Source organism: Bombina bombina, chromosome 3, assembly GCF_027579735.1.
Source record: "Bombina bombina isolate aBomBom1 chromosome 3, aBomBom1.pri, whole genome shotgun sequence".
Taxonomy (NCBI): Eukaryota; Metazoa; Chordata; class Amphibia; order Anura; family Bombinatoridae; genus Bombina; species Bombina bombina.
In genome coordinates, this window is record NC_069501.1 from 1,003,596,382 (window position 1) to 1,003,616,819 (window position 20,438).

The window sequence follows — 20,438 nt, forward strand, 5'->3', positions numbered from 1 at the left end:
ACTTCTTCTTGTCTGTTACTAAATACATTTCTAATAGGGGTATTGCTGAAAGAAGCACTAACGACAAGCCCCTTTCTTTATTTCAGAATATACTAGCCTGCCATCACCTTGCATATGCTCCATACCCCTGAACTTGCTCAGCAGAGCATGACATTCTTTTCTGTGGCAGTTTTACCGCAACCAAGTAAGTATTACTAATAATCTGCTTGAGCAGGATGCCAGGACCACCATCGTAACTTTCTTACCCTTCCTAGAACCAGAGTAGTAGAAAAATAAACTGGCAGTTTGTCTAAAGTGTTTAGTAGCCTGAATATAAATTAAAGCTCTTAAAACATCTAGCTTTTGAAGTAATCTTTCCTTCGTTTAGAAGGCTTTGAACACAAAGAAGAAACAACTATTTCTTGACCAATATTTTCTGAAGATACCACCTTCTGAATAAAATCATATTTGGTTTACAAGATCGTCCTATCTTGTTGAAAAATCAGAAATGGAGGGTCACAAGATAGAGCTGATAATTCAGAAACTCTTATAGCTAAAGAAATTGCTAGAAGAAAAAGAGCCTTCCAAGACAACCATTTAAGGTCTAAAAAAGCATAGGTTCAAAATCAGAACCTTGCCAAACAGAGGAAACTAAATTCAAGTTCCAAGGAGGAGAAACTGGTCCAACAACAGGACAAATTCTCACCAAGGCTTGAAGAAAAGTTTGAACATATGGCAACTGAGCCATTTTTTGTGTGAGACAAAACAGTTAATGCAGATATCCAACCCTTTATAGAACTAGCTGAGAGGCCCTTATCTAGTATATCCTGAAGAAACTGAAGTATTCTGGGAATTTTAAAGGATTTCTGAGAAAAAAATCTCAAGAAGAACACCAAAGAAAGTAAGCTTTCCAGATGTTAGGATACATTCTTTGCTTAACTGGCTTACCTGCATTAAGCAAAGTAGAAATATCTGAGTCAGAGAAACCCCTGAACTTGAGGTCTAAGTGTTTAACTTTCACACCGTCAAATTCAGAAAATTGAGATCCGGGTGAAACAGAGGTCCTTGAGACAGAAGATCATTCCTTAGGGGTAGGGTCCATGTAGGAAGAGAAGACATCTGAATTAAGTCTGCATAATAAGTTCTGAGGATTACTGAAGTTAAAGGATTACTTTCTGTTATAATTTTTAAGCTAAACAACTAACATATTAAAGTTAATATACATTAATTAAAACCTACTGACCTATATTTTCTCCAAAACAAAGTTTCATAACGTTCTAAAAGTTATATCTTTTATTCGCCGATGATGTCACGTTATCCTGCCCACTATTTTCAGCACTGTGTGTTCAAAATACTTAAACCAATAACTTTGTGTTTAAAGCGCCATTTTGAAACCTAGGTATTGTAAACGGATTGGTACAGAGCAAAGGATACTCACGGAGTGGGTTTGGAAAACAATTAAATTTGCAGACAAGATTTCTGATATACGGTAGAGATATGTTAATGAAATGCTATTGATAAAAAGCGTATTTGGGGTAGTTAGTTAGTAAAAGGCATAGAAAATATTTACTTACAGTGGCCCTTTAAATCCTGTTTGATTATTGTAATGACTGTTGAAATAAGAACAATATGGGAAAACAGGAAAGCTAAAGGATATATTCAGGGACAAAATAAGCCATCAATCGTAGAGCACTGGAGACTCCATATCTGGCACAATATGCTTGAAGCTGTGATTCAGCTTGTATACCATTATACCTATACATGGAAGAACCCAGTTTAGAATAAGCTGGTCGAATATGTCTTGATGAAGAACCCATTCTCCTGACTGAACAGATTAAAGTAGGCGGCTTCCCAACTGTTCACTCCTTGAATATGAATTAGATAGTGTGTATTGAGACCAGCAATGCGTGTTGATATATCCATGTCTGCATGTAGCTGAACACAAAATTTAGTGCCCTATCAAAATAAAAAAGCCCCCCAAATAAAAAAAACCTAGCCTACAATAAACTACCAATGGCCCTTAAAAGGGCCTTTTTGCGGGGCATTGCCCTAAAAAAATCATCTCTTTTACCTGAAAAATACACCCCCCAACAATAAAACCCACCCACCACCCACACAACCAACCCCCCCAAATAGAAACCCTATCTAAAAAAACCTAAGCTCCCCATTGCCCTGAAAAGGGCATTTGTATGGGCATTTAGCACTTTTACTGCCCAAAGTCCTTTCTCTAAAAATAAAACCCACCCAATAAACCCTTAAAAAACTTAACACTAACCCCTGACGATTCACTTACAGTTTTCGAAGACCGGACTTCCATCCTCATCCAAGCGGCAGAAGTCCTCATCGAAGCCGGCAGAAGTCTTCATCCAGATGGCATCTTCTATCTTCATTCATCCGGCGTGGAGCAGATCCATCATCAAGACATCTGGCGCGGAGCATCCTCTTCTTCCGATGGTCAATGTAGAATGAAGTTTCCCTTTAAGGTACGTCATCCAAGATGGCGTCCCTTACATTCCGATTGGCTGATAGAATTCTATCAGCCAATAGGAATTAAAGGGGGAAAATCCTATTGGCTGTTGCAATCAGCCAATAGGATTGAGCTTTCATCCTATTGGCTATTCCAAGTAGCCAATAGAATGTGAGCTCAATCCTATTGGCTGATTGGATCAGCCAATAGGATGAAAGCTCAATCCTATTGGCTGATTGCAACAGCCAATAGGATTTTTTCCCCTTTAATTCCTATTGGCTGATAGAATTCTATCAGCCAATCAGCATGTAAGGGACGTCATCTTAGATTATGTACCTTAAAGGGAAACCTCATTCTACGTTGACCATCGGAAGAAGAAAATACTCCGCGCTGGATGTCTTGAAGATGTATCTGCTCTGCGCCGGATGAATGAAAATAGAAGATGCCGTCTGGATGAAGACTTCTGCCAGATTCGATGAGGACTTCTGCCTCTTGGATGAGGATGGATGTCCGGTCTTCGTAAAATATAAGTGGATCGTTGGGTGGGTTTTATTTTAAGACAAGGGACTTTGGGCAGTAAAAGATCTAAATGCCCTTTTAAGGGCAATGCCCATACAAATGACCTTTTCAGGGCAATGGGAGCTTAGGTTTTTTAGATAGGGTTTTTATTTTGGGTAGTTGGTTGTGTGGGTGGTGGGTTTTACTGTTGGGGGGGGTGTTTGTATTTATTTTATTTAGGTAAAAGAGCTGATTTCTTTGGGGCAATTCCCCGCAAAAGGCCCTTTTAAGGGCCATTGGTAGTTTATTGTAAGCTAGGGGGTTTTTTTATTTGGGGGGGGGCTTTTTTATTTTGATAGGGCTATTAGATTGGGTGTAATTCTTTTTTTTTTGATACTGTGGATTGTTTGTTTTTGTAACTTAGTGTTTTTTATTTTTTGTAACTTAGCGTTTATTTTTTATAATTTAGTCATTTTTAATTGTAGATTTAAATAATTTGAGTAGGGTTAGGTTTATAAATATGTAATATAGTTAATTTAATTGGTAGTTTAATGTAATTTTAGTATAATAATTAGGGTAGGTTAATTAATAGTTTAATATAGTTTAATGTAATTTTAGTATAATAGTTAGGGTAGGTTAATTTATAGTTTAATATAGTTTATTTTAATTATAAAGGTAAGTTTTAATTTATTATAAAATAGGGATGAGGTAATTTTAATGCAAAGTTAGCAGGTTGTTAGATTTAGAGGTTAATAGCTTAATTTAGTTTATGGCGATGTGGGGGGCTGGCGGTTTAGGGGTTAATAGGTTTAGTTAATGGTAGTGATGTGGGAGGCCAGGAGTTTAGGGGTTAATAATTTTATTACAGTTGCTGTGGGGTCAGGGAGTGACGGGATAGGGGTTAATAACTTTAGGTGGCGGCGATGTCAGGGCGGTAGATTAGGGGTGTTTAGACTCGGGCTTATGTTAGGGTGTTTGTTTTCTACCATAGAAATCAATGCGATATTTGGCAGTATCGAACATAAGCTTTCGCGGCTTTCAGACTCCCATTGATTCCTATGGCATCCACGGCCTCTAGGGTGGCGGATGGAAAACCAGGTATGCTGGGCTGGAATAGTGGCGAGCGTACCTGTTAGAAATTTGTTAACTTGCAAAAGTTGTCAGATAGTGCCGAATTTGTATTCGGAACATCTGTAATTACATAAGCATCGATCTGTGTCGGATTGAGACCGGCGGATCGTATGTTACATCACAAATTTAAACTTTTGCCGGTCTGTAGGCTTTGATAACTAGGTCGAATCAAGCTCGCCACAATTACTCTGCGGAATTCTGGCATATTTGCGTTTGACGGCTTGATAGATAGGCCTTTTGAATTTACCGCCCAGCTTTTCAACAAAGGATAACAAGAAAATTAAGAAACTTTGATAATAGAAGTAAACTGTAAAACTGAAAGTTGTTTAAAATTGTATATATTCTATCTAAATCATGAAAGAAAAATTTAGGGATTTATGTCCCTTTAAAGTTGACGAGGTAGAATTGTTTTTATTTTTATTTTATTTCTCTTGAACTGTTTTCCAGTTTTCTTTGGTGCATATGTTTGAGTGAACTGTTTTTTTAGAAAGATAATTTTCTTTGTTAATATAAAAACAATGCTTAACCCCTTAATGACCAGCGCTGTACCTAGTACAACACTGGTTGTTATGCCCTTATGGACCAGTGACATACCCTGTACGTCGCTGCAGTCCTGGGCTTCTCTCTGCCGCGATCTTGCTCAAAATGGCAAATTTTGCGCTATTTCTGCATGCCCCACGAGTGGGGCACTACAGAAATAGATTTGCAAAGTTACCGATGCAGAAAGGGCCGATCAGTGGTGGGTGGGAGGCTAAAGAGGGAGGCAGGTGGGCGGCCCATCGCTGTAGGAGGCAGGAGGAGGGCAGGACCGGGTGGGACCGCTACAGGGAAGCCGAAAATAAAAAAAAACACCTGCGTCATTGAGGGGAAATGAGGAAGGTAGGGGCAATGAGGGGAATCATATGTGGTATCCGTTGCTATAAAGCGATCTGGGAGGGGGAGGCAGTAGGTAGGTAGGTATGGTATTAAGGGGGAGCAGCTACACTACAAAAAAAAAGTTTTTTTTTATTTTTTTGTAAAAAATTTGCCTCATTTGCAGCAAACTGGGTACTGGCAGACAGCTGCCAGTACCTAAGATGGCGGCAAATAGGTAGAGGGGGGACGGTTAGAATGCTGTTTGGGGGAGATCAGGGCGGATGGGGCTAAGGGAGGATCCAACACTGCAGAATATTTATATATAAAACATATCAAAAAAGAAGCCTTTTATTTTAGTAATGGCAGATTTTCTGCCAGTACTTAAGATGGCGGTGACAATGGTGATGTGGGTGAGGGAAGTAAGCTGTTTTTTTTTTTTAGAGGGTTTAGGGAGGTGTCAGGGGTTGTGATGTGTCAGGTGGGACACTAAAGCTAAAATTAACCCTACAAGCTACCTAATTAGCCCATTGACTGCTGGGCATAATACAAGTGTGGTGCGCAGCAGTATTTAGCTGCCTTCTAATTACCAAAGAGCAATGCCAAAACCATGTATGTCTGCACTTTCTGAACAAAGGGGATCCCAGAGAAGCATTTACAACCATGTGTGCCATGATTTCACAAGCTGTTTGTAAATAGTTTCAGTAAGAAACCTAAAGTTGTGAAAAAGTAAATAGGCCTAGATCAATACTTTGGGTTGTCTGCTAAAAAAAATATAGTTTTGATAGGTAAAAATAAAAAGGCTCTATTTCTGTTTAAATGTAGTGATAGCAATAATGCTAAAAATGCTCTGGTCTTTTGGGGACGTTTTTGTCTAAAATGCCCAGTCCTTAAGGGGTTAAATATCTAGAAGTGCCACACTAAGTTCCTGATAATAAAAGATTCACCTGTTTGGAGAGAAATTATAGTGCAGACTTCACAGGGGCTAAACTCATTGAATGCTAAAAGAAAAAGGGTGGATCCTGGATGTGCCAGAGAGATGAGAAATGTCTCCCCTAAAGATCTCTGCTCAGATGATATGATCTTAAATACCCCCCCCCCCAGTCCTGTGAGATCTTTTACAAGATTCTAGACAGTCAAATTTAGCTATACTTCTCTAAGGGGCATTCCCTGAATTTCCGTATGGAAGGAGAGACAAGCACTGCATGACATGAGAGTTTTACACTTTGTGCTTTATATTTTATATTTCTTTACACATTAGATTGGGCTTGAACACAACACATAACTTTCAACTTGTAATATAAGAGATGTTTACAGAGATTGTGATATCCATTGACAGTATAGGAAGCGCTTAAAGGGACAGTATACACTCATTTTCATATAACTGCATATAATAGACACTACTATAAAGAATAAGATGCACAGATACTGATATAAAAATTCAGTATAAAAATGTTTAAAAACTTACTTAGAAGCTCTCAGTTTAGCTCTATTGAAAAGGTAGCTGGAAAGCCCACTGCAAGTGGGAAATAAGACACTCCCTCCCCCTTCTTTTGCATATAAAAAGACCCTTTACACAAACAGGAGCAAGCTAAAGTAGGTAACTGACGTTATTCTCATAAAACATTTGGGCTTGGTTAGGAGTCTGAAAATGAGAGCAATGTTATTTAAAAATAAGCAAAACTATACATTTTTTTAAAAAAAAACTGTATGGGCTATATAAATAGATCATCTACAAAACATTTATGCAAAGAAAAAATGAGTGTATAATGTCCCTTTAATAAGAAGAAATTGGCAAGAGAAACAACCTTATTCTCATTCTCAAAAGGAGTAGCCTGCAAATCCCTCCATACAATGATAAGACTGATAAGCCTGAACAAAACTATGAAAATCTAACCTTATAAACGAACTAATGGATAAACCAACGAATGCCAGGAAAAAACATTCAGCTAGATTACGAGTTGTGCGTCATGACTCAGATTGTAGCGTTATGGGCCATAATGCATCAATTTCCCTAATGCAGCCATTACAAGTTTTAGAAATCCTCCATAACGTAACAAAAATCCCCATCTACGCACAAATCCAGACACACAAAGGTAGGATGCTGGTATTCTGCTGTTTGATGCCAATATACTTGAACCAGAGATCAGCTAGTTGGGGAGCTGCTTATTTCTCTAGATAGTTTGCATTGACTTCTGCTAAGATGTATTACACAGAGTGAGTTGATAATCTTATACTTTCCTATCGGTTGAGTTAAGATATATTATGCTGCACCCCTTTCCTTATTTGTACTTCTATTATCTTATTGCCTTTTTATATGCACACTTTTTTGAGGAACCAACTCCTATTAAGTTCACATTGGATTGCTGGCAAATGTTACAAGGGTCAGGAAAATGGAAGAAAATGTTAAAATTTGCCATACATTTTTTTTACTGCTCATTTGAAATATAGAGTAAGCATTGTCTTTATTATGCATTTATTGATTATGCAGTTCTTGTAATTAATGGTCCTTTAAGTTTAACCTGCTGTTCAGGGGCTCCACTACTTCCCTGAAAACATTCCCCATATGAAATAAGGATTTATTGAATTTTATTTTAATGATTGAAAAATATTGTCCAGATCAGCCAATATTTAAAACAAAATAATTTTTTTATGGTCAAAAATTTGTTCAAAACATTTTTTTTCTGTGCATGTCTGCTATGCACTATGATTCTAAGGAGAATATCCCAATATATTTCTCATTCCATTGAGATCATGTTCAGAGAATGCATTATAGTATGACATATTCTAGCACAAAGAGCAAATGGTTATCTAAAAATTAACACTGGACTAGCTAATGTGTATCATATACTTACATATAAACACATATACTTATATTGTTTAACAGGCTTATTTTTTTCTTTTGTAGGGCCAGCACAGACGCAACATCTCTTCCTCGCACCTTGGGAGAGTTGCAGCTATACCGTGTCCTACAACGAGCTAACTTGCTTAGCTATTATGACACTTTCATCCAACAGGGAGGTGACGATGTTCAGCAACTATGTGAAGCTGGTGAGGATGAGTTCTTGGAAATCATGTCTTTGGTTGGCATGGCAACAAAACCATTACATGTCCGACGGCTTCAAAAGGCACTGAGGGACTGGGCAACCAACCCAGGTCTTTTTAATCAGCCATGTTTGAGTAGTGTCCCAATTAATAATAGTATTCCATTGTTCAAAATATCTGAAACTGTTGGAAGAGGAGTAAGGCTAAGCAATGGACATCCCAATCAATCTGATACACAAAATAATAGGCCAGGAAATGTTGGAAATCCTGAACAGCGTGAACAATGTGGAAAAAGATCTCCTCAACTAGACAGAAAAACATGGACAGCCCAAATTTCACCCGAAACCGATGATGGAGATGAAGAGGATATTGATGATGAGGAAGATGGAAGGGGGGCACTATATGGACCACCAGGAAAAAGGCTTGAAGCAGAGATGGTACAGGTGATATCAGAGAGTGTAGAAAGGCTGATGAAGGGGCTGCCTCGGGGGGATTTGAGTGAGGCCCACTCCATGCTAAAACTTAATAAGAAATGGGGACGCTCACTGGGTCACATCTTTAACATGAGTGATGGAGATCAGAGGAAGGAGCGAGAGATCCGCAGGCACAGTGTTATTTATGGAAGGTGTGAATCCAAGAGACGAGAAGGAAAGCGACTCACAATACATGAGGTCAAAAATGTTATTACATTATTAATCCTTCTAGAATAGGATATCTGAGTTTGTTGATGTTATCTGAAAATATGGTTGCCTTTTCAGATGCAGATAAAAAATGCTATTTATGGATTATGCTTATCTTCTATTCATTTAAGTATAGGAGAAAATAGAGCTGAACATTAATGGTACATTATATATTTATGCACAAGTGATCAAGGTCTAGATGTAGGTAGTGACATTAGGCCATCAGTATCCCATGTCTTTAAGTCACCAGCTATGAATGAACCTCATTAACCTACCCAAATACATTCATACTTGCTCTGTTTATCACTCTACTGAAAATACCATGTGCTCACATCACAGTGTGATAAATAGTCATGCTAAACAGATGAAGAAAGATTAAATAAAGTGGAAAGAATACAATAATAACAACTTATCTTTATTAAGGAACAAGGGGGAGTGGTTACCAGGAGGCACTGAGAGAGATAGCAAAGCTGATGAATCCAAACAGAGCAGAAAGAAAAGATTATATATAAAACAAAACCCCACAAAAATACATAAATTAAATATTATAATAACATTAGAGCTTGGAATAGCAAAAACAGTGGTCACAGTGTGCATACTAGGGATGGGTTAATGTTTCTAAAAATTCGAAATTTAAAACGAATTTTTATACATTCGTTCGTTCTAATCGAATTTCGAATGTTTATATAGCATTCTAACATTCTATTTTCGAATTTTCATTTTCAAATTTTTCAATAAAATTCGAAAATATTTGTTAGAATAATAGAATGTTTAGCTACGTATTCATTCAATTTCGAAATGTAATATGCGAATTTGAATGTGACATTGAAATTTGAAATAGTATTTCTAGTCTAATACTGTGTTTTAAATGTAATATTCGAATTTGAATGTGATATTCGATTTGAATGTGATATTCGATTTGAATGTGATATTCGATTTGAATGTGACATTCGAATTCGAAATAGTATTTCTAGTTTACAACTGTGTTTAATAAATGTGATATTCGATTCGAATGTGATATTCGATTCGAATGTGACATTCAAATTCGAAATAGTATTTCTAGTCTAATACTGTGTTTTATAAATGTAATATTCAAATTTAATGTGATATTCGATTTGAATGTGATATTCGATTTGAATGTGATATTCGATTTGAATGTGACATTCGAATTCGAAATAGTATTTCTAGCCTAATACTGTGTTTTTTAAATGTAATATTCGAATTTGAATGTGATATTCGATTTGAATGTGATATTCGATTTGAATGTGATATTCGATTTGAATGTGACATTCGAATTCGAAATAGTATTTCTAGTTTACAACTGTGTTTAATAAATGTGATATTCGATTCGAATGTGATATTCGATTCGAATGTGACATTCAAATTCGAAATAGTATTTCTAGTCTAATACTGTGTTTTATAAATGTAATATTCAAATTTGAATGTGATATTCGATTTGAATGTGATATTCGATTTGAATGTGATATTCGATTTGAATGTGACATTCGAATTCGAAATAGTGTTTCTAGTCTACAATTGTTTTTTATAAATGTAATATTCGAATTCGAAAGTGACATTCGAATTCGAATGTAACATTTGAAAACTGTAAATAACATTCGAAAATCGTTTTTTTTTAAGAATATTCGTTCTTATCAATATTCTATTATGTAAATCGAATTTCTACAATAACATTCGTTCTAACATTCGAAGTCGAATATAAACACATTCTCCCATCGCTAGTGCATACTGTTAGCCTATACACATTACTGTAAAGCACCATACTCCTTGTAGAAATAGTACTATTCTTTTTTCAAGCGTTCTTCATCTTTTCTGTTTTTCATTGAACAAGCTATTAGCATGACATCAGTAGGCAACCAGACAGAGCAAATGATGCTGTGATCATTAAAGGGACATGAAATCCAAATTTATTTATTTTTTCATGATTTAGAAAGAGCATGCAATTTTAAACAACTTTCTAATAAACCTCTATTATCTACTTTGCTTCACTCTCTTGATATACTTTCCTTAAAAGCATATCTAATTATGCTCAGAGCTGCTGATTGGTTGCTGCACATAGATGCCTCGTGTTATTGGTTCACCCATGTAGATTTCTATTTCTTCAACAAAGGATATCTAAAGAATGAAGCAAATTTGATAATAGAAGTAAATTGGAATGGTGTTTAAAATTGTATTCTCTACTTGAATCATGAAAGAAAATGGGTTAAGTGTCCCTTTAACCATGCCTTTAACAGCCTTCAGCAGTGGTATCAACCAATCAGTGTTCATCTTTTTTCACCTACTCAGTTGTTAGGATACTGTGCAGATTCACAACGTCAACAAATAGAAATTTGGCAGCTTGTTGCCCCAACTTGCTTACTTCTAATAAAGCTTGATGGACTTAGTGAGCATGGTGTGTTCAGTTCAATATGCCTTTTTAGAAGAGAGAAAGGTGAATTCAGAGACCGTTGGGCTCTATGAAAATGTGGGCTTGTGATGGCACCTTAGATCATTGCTGTCACATATAATAAGTTGGGAAGAGTAGAAGTACATTTTGTGTATTATGCATCTAACCCTACTGGTATTACTTATTTACAAATACAATTTTGTTCTAATATCTCTTCAACTTTGAACCTGCAGCTGACAGTAAATGAGGCGGCAGCGCAGTGCTGTATGAAGGATAACACTTTGCTCCTGCGCAGGGTGGAGCTATGTTCTCTTGCAAGGCAGGTTGCCCGTGAGAGCTCTTATCTGGCATCTCTCAAATGTTCTCGGTGAGTTCAGTGGCTTCTTACTGTGCACGTGTTCTCTCTGCAAATATACCTGTTATACTGAATGCAATAAATACCACTATATACATCATAATAAAAACTAGTGTAAATAGTTTATTGTAAATATTTCATTAGAACTTCATACATTCACTTTCTATGATGAAATAAAGAGTATATGGCCCATATTTATCAAGCTCCATACGGAGCTTGTGAGCCCGTGTTTCTGGCGAGTCTTCAGACTCGCCAGAAACACAAGTTATGAAGCAGCGGTCTAAAGACCGCTGCTCCATAACCCTGTCCGCCTCCTCTGAGCAGGCGGACAGGAATCGCCAGAAATCAACCCGATCGAGTACGATCGGGTTGATTGACACCTCCCTGCTGGAGGCCGATTGGCTGCGAGTCAGCAGGGTGCGGCGTTGCACCAGCAGCTCTTGTGAGCTGCTGGTGCAATGTTAAATGTGGAGAGCGTATTGCTCTCTGCATTTAGCGAGGTCTTGCGGACCAAATCCACACTGTCGGATCAGGTCCGCAAGACCTTGATAAATAGAGGCCTATGTATAGACAGGAATAATTTTGCTGGTGTGATATGTCATTTTAAAAGCTATCTTTTGTGTATAATGTTTTTAATACTAGCAATGGAAATATTTTTTTAAAAAATATTGTTATTTGCTTAACACTTTTAATATTACATACATAAGTTTTATAAACAATGGGTCATATTACAAGTTGAGTGCAAAAATGCAAGTGGTAAGGGGGTGTAAATATCGCTGCTTGCCTTTTTCTGCATACTACGAGCTGATGGTGAATTTTTATAATGCACTCAGTAGTATAATGCGCTACATTAGTTGGTAGTACAGGTGGGTAGTACAGGTGGGTAATTTCCCTCAGGTGATAGATTTCTATGAGAGGCCCCACTAAAATTCAAGTCTTGAGCACAAAGCTGATGGAGCGCAAACATTCTTCTGTGGTTTTGAATACACAATAGCTGCGATAATCCTTAATACCTGATTTTCAAAAGGGCTAAAGGAGAAAGTAGTATTAGTAGTAGTATTGTAGTAATACAATGCTCCCTACTACTGCACCCAATGAAAATATAGGGTGTGCCATAAAAGTATTAGATGCATTAAAAATGCTTAGGTTAAACATTTTAACTAATTGTGTGTTATTGATTGTGCTAGGCTGAGCATAAAATAATGCACAGCGTGTTATCAGTTGTGCGCCACTTGTAATCTAGACTGATAATAGATTCACCCTGGACTAAATTACCCAAAATACCTTCAATGTCGGATTTTTTAAATGTCAATTATCACCTTTCCTCATTCTTTCCCTCTTACCCTTGCAGTACATTTCCTCAAATTTCCTGTTATCTCCATTTTTTGGTGTTTTGTATCCTTTTCCTACTATTTTCTCTTTCCATTCACACCTGTTTTATTTCATGTTCTCTTCTATTTTCTTTTTTCTTTCCCAACCTTTATCTTGCTTCCTCCATCTTTTCACCACTTTCACATTTTGCCTCCCCCATTTCCCCTCAGTGTTTTGCATTCACCATTTTATTTACATTTTTGTTATTTTATGGAGCATATGGAGCTGCCGATTGGTGTGTCTACTCTATGTACAGGCCAATCAGAGGCCCATATTCAAAAAGATCAGCACTGGGATCCTGTAAAAGAGCATAAATAAAAAGAGAGAAGCGCTCAACCTGAGAACGAACAATAGCATGATAGATTGTTCTATGGCTAGTTACTACCCAAAAAGCAGCCTATTTTTGCTCAACATGTGTCTTTCACAGAGAAGAACTTTCCTGTAGCATATCAGTCTGATCCAGCCCCGAAATACCAGGCAATCCCTCTCTGAACAAGAGAAACAGCAAAACCCCATACGTACATTTCAGCCTATTGTGGGCCTTGTAAGTGAGGTGCAGCCATATCCCTCTAGACACACTGAGCAACGGGTCCACGTCTGGATTCCCGCACCACGCTTAGGGAGACTTCCCTAAGAGTCATAATTTGCATAAATAAAAAGTAAGAAGCACTCAACCTGAGAATGAACAATAGCATAATAGCTTGTTCTTTGGCTAGTTACCACACATGAAGCAGTCTCTTTTTGCTCAATATGTGCCTTTCACAGAGAAGAACTTTCCTGAAGCATATCAATTTGATCCTGATTTAACAGTACAGTCCAGCCCCACATTAGGCCGAAACGTACGTCTGGGGTTTTGCCGTTTCTCTCGTTCAGAGAGGGATTGCCAGGTATTTCAGGGCTGGACTGTACTGTTAAGTCAGGATCAGACTGATATGCTACATGAAAATTCTTCTCTGTGAAAGGGACATGTTGAGCAAAAAGAGGCTGCTTCTTGGGTGGTAACTTGCCATAGAACAAGTTATTATGCTATTGTTCGTTCCCAGGTTGAGCGCTTCTCTCTTTTTATTTATCCTGTAAAAGAGGCCAATCACAGAGTAGAAGAAGTCATTTTTTAACCCATATCTTTATTAGAGAGCTGTTTATACAGTATTCTAAGGATATACAATTATACCAATATTTAAGAACAGAATGCAGTCCAAGATGTTTTTTTTTTTACTACAGTACTTGGTCTAAGAGATGCTGTTTTATTTTTTCAGATTAAATGTGGATGAAATAGGTGTCTTGCAGGCCAACCTTCTCAAGCAAGAGGTAATTGTGGAAGTTTGGCATCTCTGGGAATGGAAAATATGAAGCAGTATAACCAAGTATATCTTATTATGGGCCTGATGATCTAAAGCTCTATGCTCAGATAAGATTGTATAAAATGATCTTCCAGCTAAGGATTGGAGAATGTGCTGAAAGTGTAACTCGTTTGGTAGAACGGATAGTCCTGTGGCCATTTTTTTGACTAATCAAATGTTGATAAGAATGAAATTCCATTAAAATTCGGTAATTGAATGTTATTCAGGTTTTTTGGATGTTACTTTCATTTTCGAATGTTTATGATTAGAGTGAGTATCCACATTCAAAATTTTGAATGTAACATTCGATTTATCAAATACTATTCAGAAGTTCATTAGTTCATGGGGTAGGAAGTTTAGTAAATTGATACATAGTAGATACAAATATATCAAATAGAATGTTTCTATTTTGAATATTGTATAATTGAAATATTAGATTTAAAGAGAGCATTAGAAGTACTACTACAAGTATATTGATTCAACTTTTTCAAATTCAAATATTGAATAATATAAATCAAATTATTAGGAAAATTCAAATCGAATATTACATTTAAAGAAAGCATTAAAAACCCTATTACATTAAACGAATGTTACAATTCGAAATTTGAAGCGAATGAATAAATGTGTCAAAAATTAATTTCATTTTTCGAATGTTGCAAAAAAATTGTCCATCCCTACCTGCAGCACAGCAAGATCCCTTACAAGATTTAGCAAATTTTGCTATACTTCTCTAATGGGTGTTTCCTGCGTTTCTGGATGTGAAGTATATTCAAGCCCATTGCGATCTAGCACTGCATAATATTTATCTGACAGAGAAGTAGTAATATATGCTAAACTTGAGGCAAATACAAGTTAAATTATAATGATAGCATTTTTAGTCTAATTTGTTTTTGCTGGAAATTGAGAATTTATATAAGTTTTAGGTGCTCACCCGTTAAAGGGACATGAAACCCAACATTTTTATTTCATGACTGAGATAGAGCTTAAAACTTTAACCCCTTCACTATCGTGAATTTCAGAGCAAAACTTGCCCAGAGAAAGTACCAGAGAATTTTTAACATTTTTGCTATCACTCCATTTAAACAGAAATAGAACTATTGATTTTTTTTAATTTACCTATGAAAACTATATATATTTTTAAAGTAGACAACCCAAGGTATTAATTTAGGCCCATTTTGGTATATTTTATGCCACTATTTGGCCACCAGATACAAATCATATAAAAAAAATTGTTAACTCTTTGCAAACTTTGGGTTTCTCACTGAAATTATTTACACACAACTACTGCAATCATATGACAAATGGTTGTAAAAGCTTCTTCTCTGGGTTCTCCTTTGTTCAGAAATAGCAGACATGCATGACTTTGCCATTGCTTTTTGTCAATGCCGCTAACTGCAGCTTTACACCTTGCTTGAAATTCTTGGCAGTGAAGGGGTTAATCAGTTAGCTTGTAAGGTTTCATTCTTATAGAATTCAGTAAGGGAAGTCGTCTGCTCTATAATTTCCCTCCAAGCAGGAGAATCTTTGATCATCAGATCCTTAGTCCAGTCTAATTTTAATAAATACTGATTGTGTAAAACATTCTGTTATACAGCTTAGATGAGTTCTGTAAAAGCTATTGTTAATATGTCATTTCTATAAATTCAGACTGCCCCAGTATTTCAGTTCTTTTGACAGACTTGCATTTTAACCAATCAGTGCTGACTCATAAATAACTCCACGGGAGGGAGCACTAGAGATGTGAATTTGTTTTTGTTTTAAATTAAATGAAAACTGAATAGTGCAGGGAACAAATATTTTGGGAAACAAATTTCTTTGAATATTCAGGATGAAATTTTCATCTGAAACATTTTTTTCCCCTGTATATCTCTAGTGATCACAATGTTATCTATTTGGCACACATTAGCTATTGCTGTATAGCTGTGAAAAACTGTCAAAATGCATATGAGATAAGAGGTTGCCTTCAAGGGCTTAGAAATTAGTATATGAGCCTACCTAGGTTTAGCTTTCAACAAAAAATGCCAAAAGAACAAAGCAAATTTGATGATAAATGTAAATTGGTAAGTTGTTTAAAATTGTATGCCTTATCTGAATCATGAAAGTTTAATTTTGACTAGACTGTCTCTTTAATAGAGGTTAAAAGGGATTTAGGGGTATTTTGTAGATAAAAAAAACAAAACAAAAAAAAGCATCTAATGCAAATAAGATGGTATCATTATACAAAAAGAAGTGGATGCAAGAGAAGAAGGCTGCCCCTATATAAATCCCTAGTAATTCATTATCTTGAGCATGGGGAACTTTCATGATTCAGTTCATACAATTTTAACCAACTTTTACTTATATTATCTAATTTTCTTTGTTCTCTTTTGTTAAAGAGAATACTTAAGTAGGCTGAGGCGCAGCAAAGCACTGCTGGGAGCTTGTTGCTGATTGGTGGATGCACATAAATGTTTTTTTTTTTTTCATTGGCTCATTTAGGACAGCGGGTCTCAAGCAGAAACCACCACTGATCCAATCACCAGTGCTAGTTGCACATCTTAGACGAGGAGCTAGTGCTTCTGATTGGATCAGCAATGGTTTCCGTTTTGGACTAACAATGCTCTGTGTGGGTACTTCTACTATGTTTTTAACTCTGTTGCAGGAGTTAAACACACAGTAGTGCAGGGTCAATAGTCTTAAAATTACATGCTCTAAAAATAAGAACATTTTTCCAACTATTATTATCTTTTAAGCAATGGGACAAAAAAGCCAATGCAGCAACACACACAATTATATCTAATTGAAGCATATCAGGGGATAATTTCACATATTTTATAACATATTTTGATAACAAATCTGATAAACCTTCATGTGGATAATAAACAAAAATATAAGAATCTGTATGGATTTACCCATGTAGGGCTGAGATTACTATTAGAATTCAATACACATTTGTTTCCATGAGTTATGGGAAGTGTGTTCTGTATTCTTTATAGATAAAGGGGAATAGAAACATATTTTTAAAATAAATGTATTGTCAAAAATTCTTCAAGTAAAAGTTATCACTGTTTTAGTGTTAACATTTTTCTCTGCACGTGCATGTGAAGCATATCTAGATATTGTCACTGCACCCACATTTTAAAAAAATGCAGCTGTGCAGATAATCAGTGGGTCTTGTACCATGTCAGCAATTAACAAATTGAGTAATTACCAGATAGTACAGCAAGTAAGTCTCTCAGCAAGTGCTGTGTTTAAAATGCTGGTGCACGGTGCTATAGCTTTTATTAGAAGCATTTTTGCTAATGCATGTGTATTACAAAAATGCTTCTGTTCAATACCGTAATGCACCCATGTGGTGTCTAATTTTGGCTGGAATATCCCTTTAAAGTATATGTAAGAGAATTATAAATCAATACTCAGTTGAAATTATGTTGCATATCATTTTGAATCTAGCATTCAATTTAAATTGCATATGTAATTGTGGTGGCTTAAAGGGACAGTCTACAACAGAATTTTTATTGTTTTAAAAGATAGATAATCCCTTTATTACCCATTTCCCAGTTTTGCATAACCAACACAGTTATAATAATATACTTTTAACCTCTGTGATTATCTTGTATCTAAGCCTCTGCAAACTACCCCTTTTTTCAGTTCTTTTGACAGACTTGCAGTCTAGCCAATCAGTGCCTGCTCACAGATTACTTCACGTGCACGAGCACAGTGTTTTCTATATGAAATATGTGAACTAACACCCTCTAGTGGTGAAAAACTGTTAAAATGCAATCTGAAAGAGGTGGGCTTCAAGGTCTAAGAAATTAGCATATGAACCTCCTAGGTTAAGCTTTCAACTAAGAATACCAAGAGAACAAAGCAAAATTGGTGATAAAAGTAAATGGGAAAATTGTTTAAAATTACATGCTCTATCTGAATCATGAAAGTTTATTTTGGCCTAGACTGTCCCTTTAACTAATTCAAACAGATATGCTTCCAATGATCTAAATGTCATAGAAAAAGAAGCCAACGCCAGCCAAGCTGAAAACAATATTTTCTCAGGGCTGTCTAAAATGGAATAAAACGGACTACAAATTGTTGTCTAGACAACAGCAAACTATCATATAAAATTGGTGTTCATTGAGGGACTACAAAGTTGTTGGTAATAGGAAGTGTTAAAGGGATATGAAACCCTAAAAAAATATTTTGTGATTCAGAAAGAGAATACATTTTAAAAAAAAATTAAAATTTGCTTTGTTCTATGGTATTCTTTGTTGAAGAGATAACTAGGAAATAGTGCTGCAATCGAGTGCTCTTGCATATAGATAACATTCTTGAAAAACTGTTGCCATATAGTGCTCCAGACACGTGCACACTCCTAAGCTTATGTGCCTGGTTTTCAACAAAGGATACCAAAAGAACAAAGTCAATTTGATAAAAGTTGTAAATTAGAATATTTTTTTTTTAAATTGCATGCTCTATTTTAATCATAAAAATACTTTGAAGATAGAGCAAATTTTTCAAGATGATTAGAATTAATCAGATTTGAAACCATGTGGAAAAAAACCTTGTGAAGCAGTTAAAAAGAAAAACACATTAACATTTATGCATTATTAGCATTTTCTAGGATTTTGCTTAAAGGGACACTGAACCCAATTTTTTCTTTTGTGATTCAGATAGAGCATGCAATTTTAAGCAACTTTCTAATTTACTCCTATTGTCAACTTTTCTTCATTCTCTTGGTATCTTTATTTGAAAAGCAAGACCCATTTTGGGTGAACAACCTGGGTTGTTATCGCTGATTGGTGGATAAATTCGCACATCAATAAACAAGTGCTGTCCAGGGTCTGAACTCTGAACCAAAAATTGTCTGGCTCCTTAGCTTAGATGCCTTCTTTTTCAAATAAAGATAGCAAGAGAATGAAGAAAAATTGATAATAGGAGTAAATTAGTTTAAGTTGCTTAAAATTGTATCTGAATCACAAAAGAAAAAATTTGGGTTCAGTGTCACTTTAAACCCTTGTGGTTTGCTTATGCATTTTCAAACTTCAAGCTGGTCATATTTGTAGAAATTAGAAAGCTAGCATTTTGCATTAAATTGTTTTACTATAAATAAAAATGGCATTACAAAGTACATCACTAATGACATCACAAATCACATAACCGATAACTATATAAATGTCATCATTTATGACCTACCTGTAACATCATTAATGACATCACAAGCTAGATGACATATCTTATTTAACATAAATTATGATGTTAATATAATATATCTCTGCTGCATAAAATAACTATAGTGTTTGTCAATTGCAGTCTTAGGGGTCAATTTATTATTGGCCAAATTCGGCCAATGTACCCTGTTTCCGCGCAAGCCTTTAGGCTGATTGACACCCCCTGCTAGTGGCCAATTGGCCGTGAATCTGCAGGGGGTGGTATTGCACAAGCAGTTCACCAGAACTGCTTGTGGAATGCTGAATACAGACAGCGTAAGTTGTCCCAATTCAGCGATGTCTGGCGGACATAATACGCTACAGTGTATCATGTCCGCCAGACTTTAATAAACTGACCCCCTAATGTATTCCTAGCAGACAGATTTAAAGGGTTATCCAAATTAAGTGTTTAATTGTAAGTTTCAGTCATTAAGCAACTAATCAGCACAAGTAGGAAAGTTCTTACAATCTGTCCTGATATGGGTTCTTGATTACTAGACTTGAGGAACACTGTATACAAAACACAAAAGCTTTTTAGAAGTACTAAGACTCTTGTAAGTAAATTGGGGTAAAATAGTGGAACTAAGACATGAATATGTGTTTTTCATGAAGTAAGAAAAAGTAACTAGGGCAAGGAGATTTGAGGGATATAATAATGTCCTTTTTTCCATTTAGGCTGTAGAGTTGCCACTTCAGAGCGAATCAGAAAGTGGGACCACACCGGCACGACCCACCCTGGAAGAGGACAGCAGCAGCATGTCAGGGGAAAGCGTGGATGGACACTTACAAGGTGAGATCTACAGTAATGAGACTCCATTTTTGTATGATGTGCTAAACCAAACTTTGTAGATTCATATTTAAAATAAAAAAAAGAACAGCCCCCTTACCCAAGCTCGGGTGTACTCATGACAGTGTATGGGAGTTACATATAAAGCCAGGGAGTTTATTTTAAAATGAGAAGCAGGGATGATTCAGCTCATAAAGGCAAAGTGTTGTAGTGTTAGGACCAATCAACATTGGGACACCTTGTAAATTGGTGACTGGCTAAGTAGAATTTTTGTTTTTTTGTTTTGTTGAGGTTAAAATAGCATATACAAGACAGTTTCCTACAGGTTACAATTCACATCATACAT

At 36.1% G+C, this 20,438-nt stretch overlaps 1 protein-coding gene across 1 annotated transcript in view; it reads left to right on the top strand.

Annotated features, from left to right (window-relative positions):
• The first annotated feature begins 7,130 nt into the window (after positions 1–7,130).
• Positions 7,131–20,438, top strand: part of NAB2 (NGFI-A binding protein 2) — a 67,384-nt gene continuing 54,076 nt past the window's right edge. The window contains exons 1-5 of the mRNA XM_053705517.1: positions 7,131–7,144; positions 7,836–8,643; positions 11,290–11,423; positions 14,039–14,090; positions 19,981–20,095. Of these exons, the coding sequence (XP_053561492.1) occupies positions 7,131–7,144; positions 7,836–8,643; positions 11,290–11,423; positions 14,039–14,090; positions 19,981–20,095 (1,123 nt within the window). The remainder of the gene's footprint in view (positions 7,145–7,835; positions 8,644–11,289; positions 11,424–14,038; positions 14,091–19,980; positions 20,096–20,438) is intronic.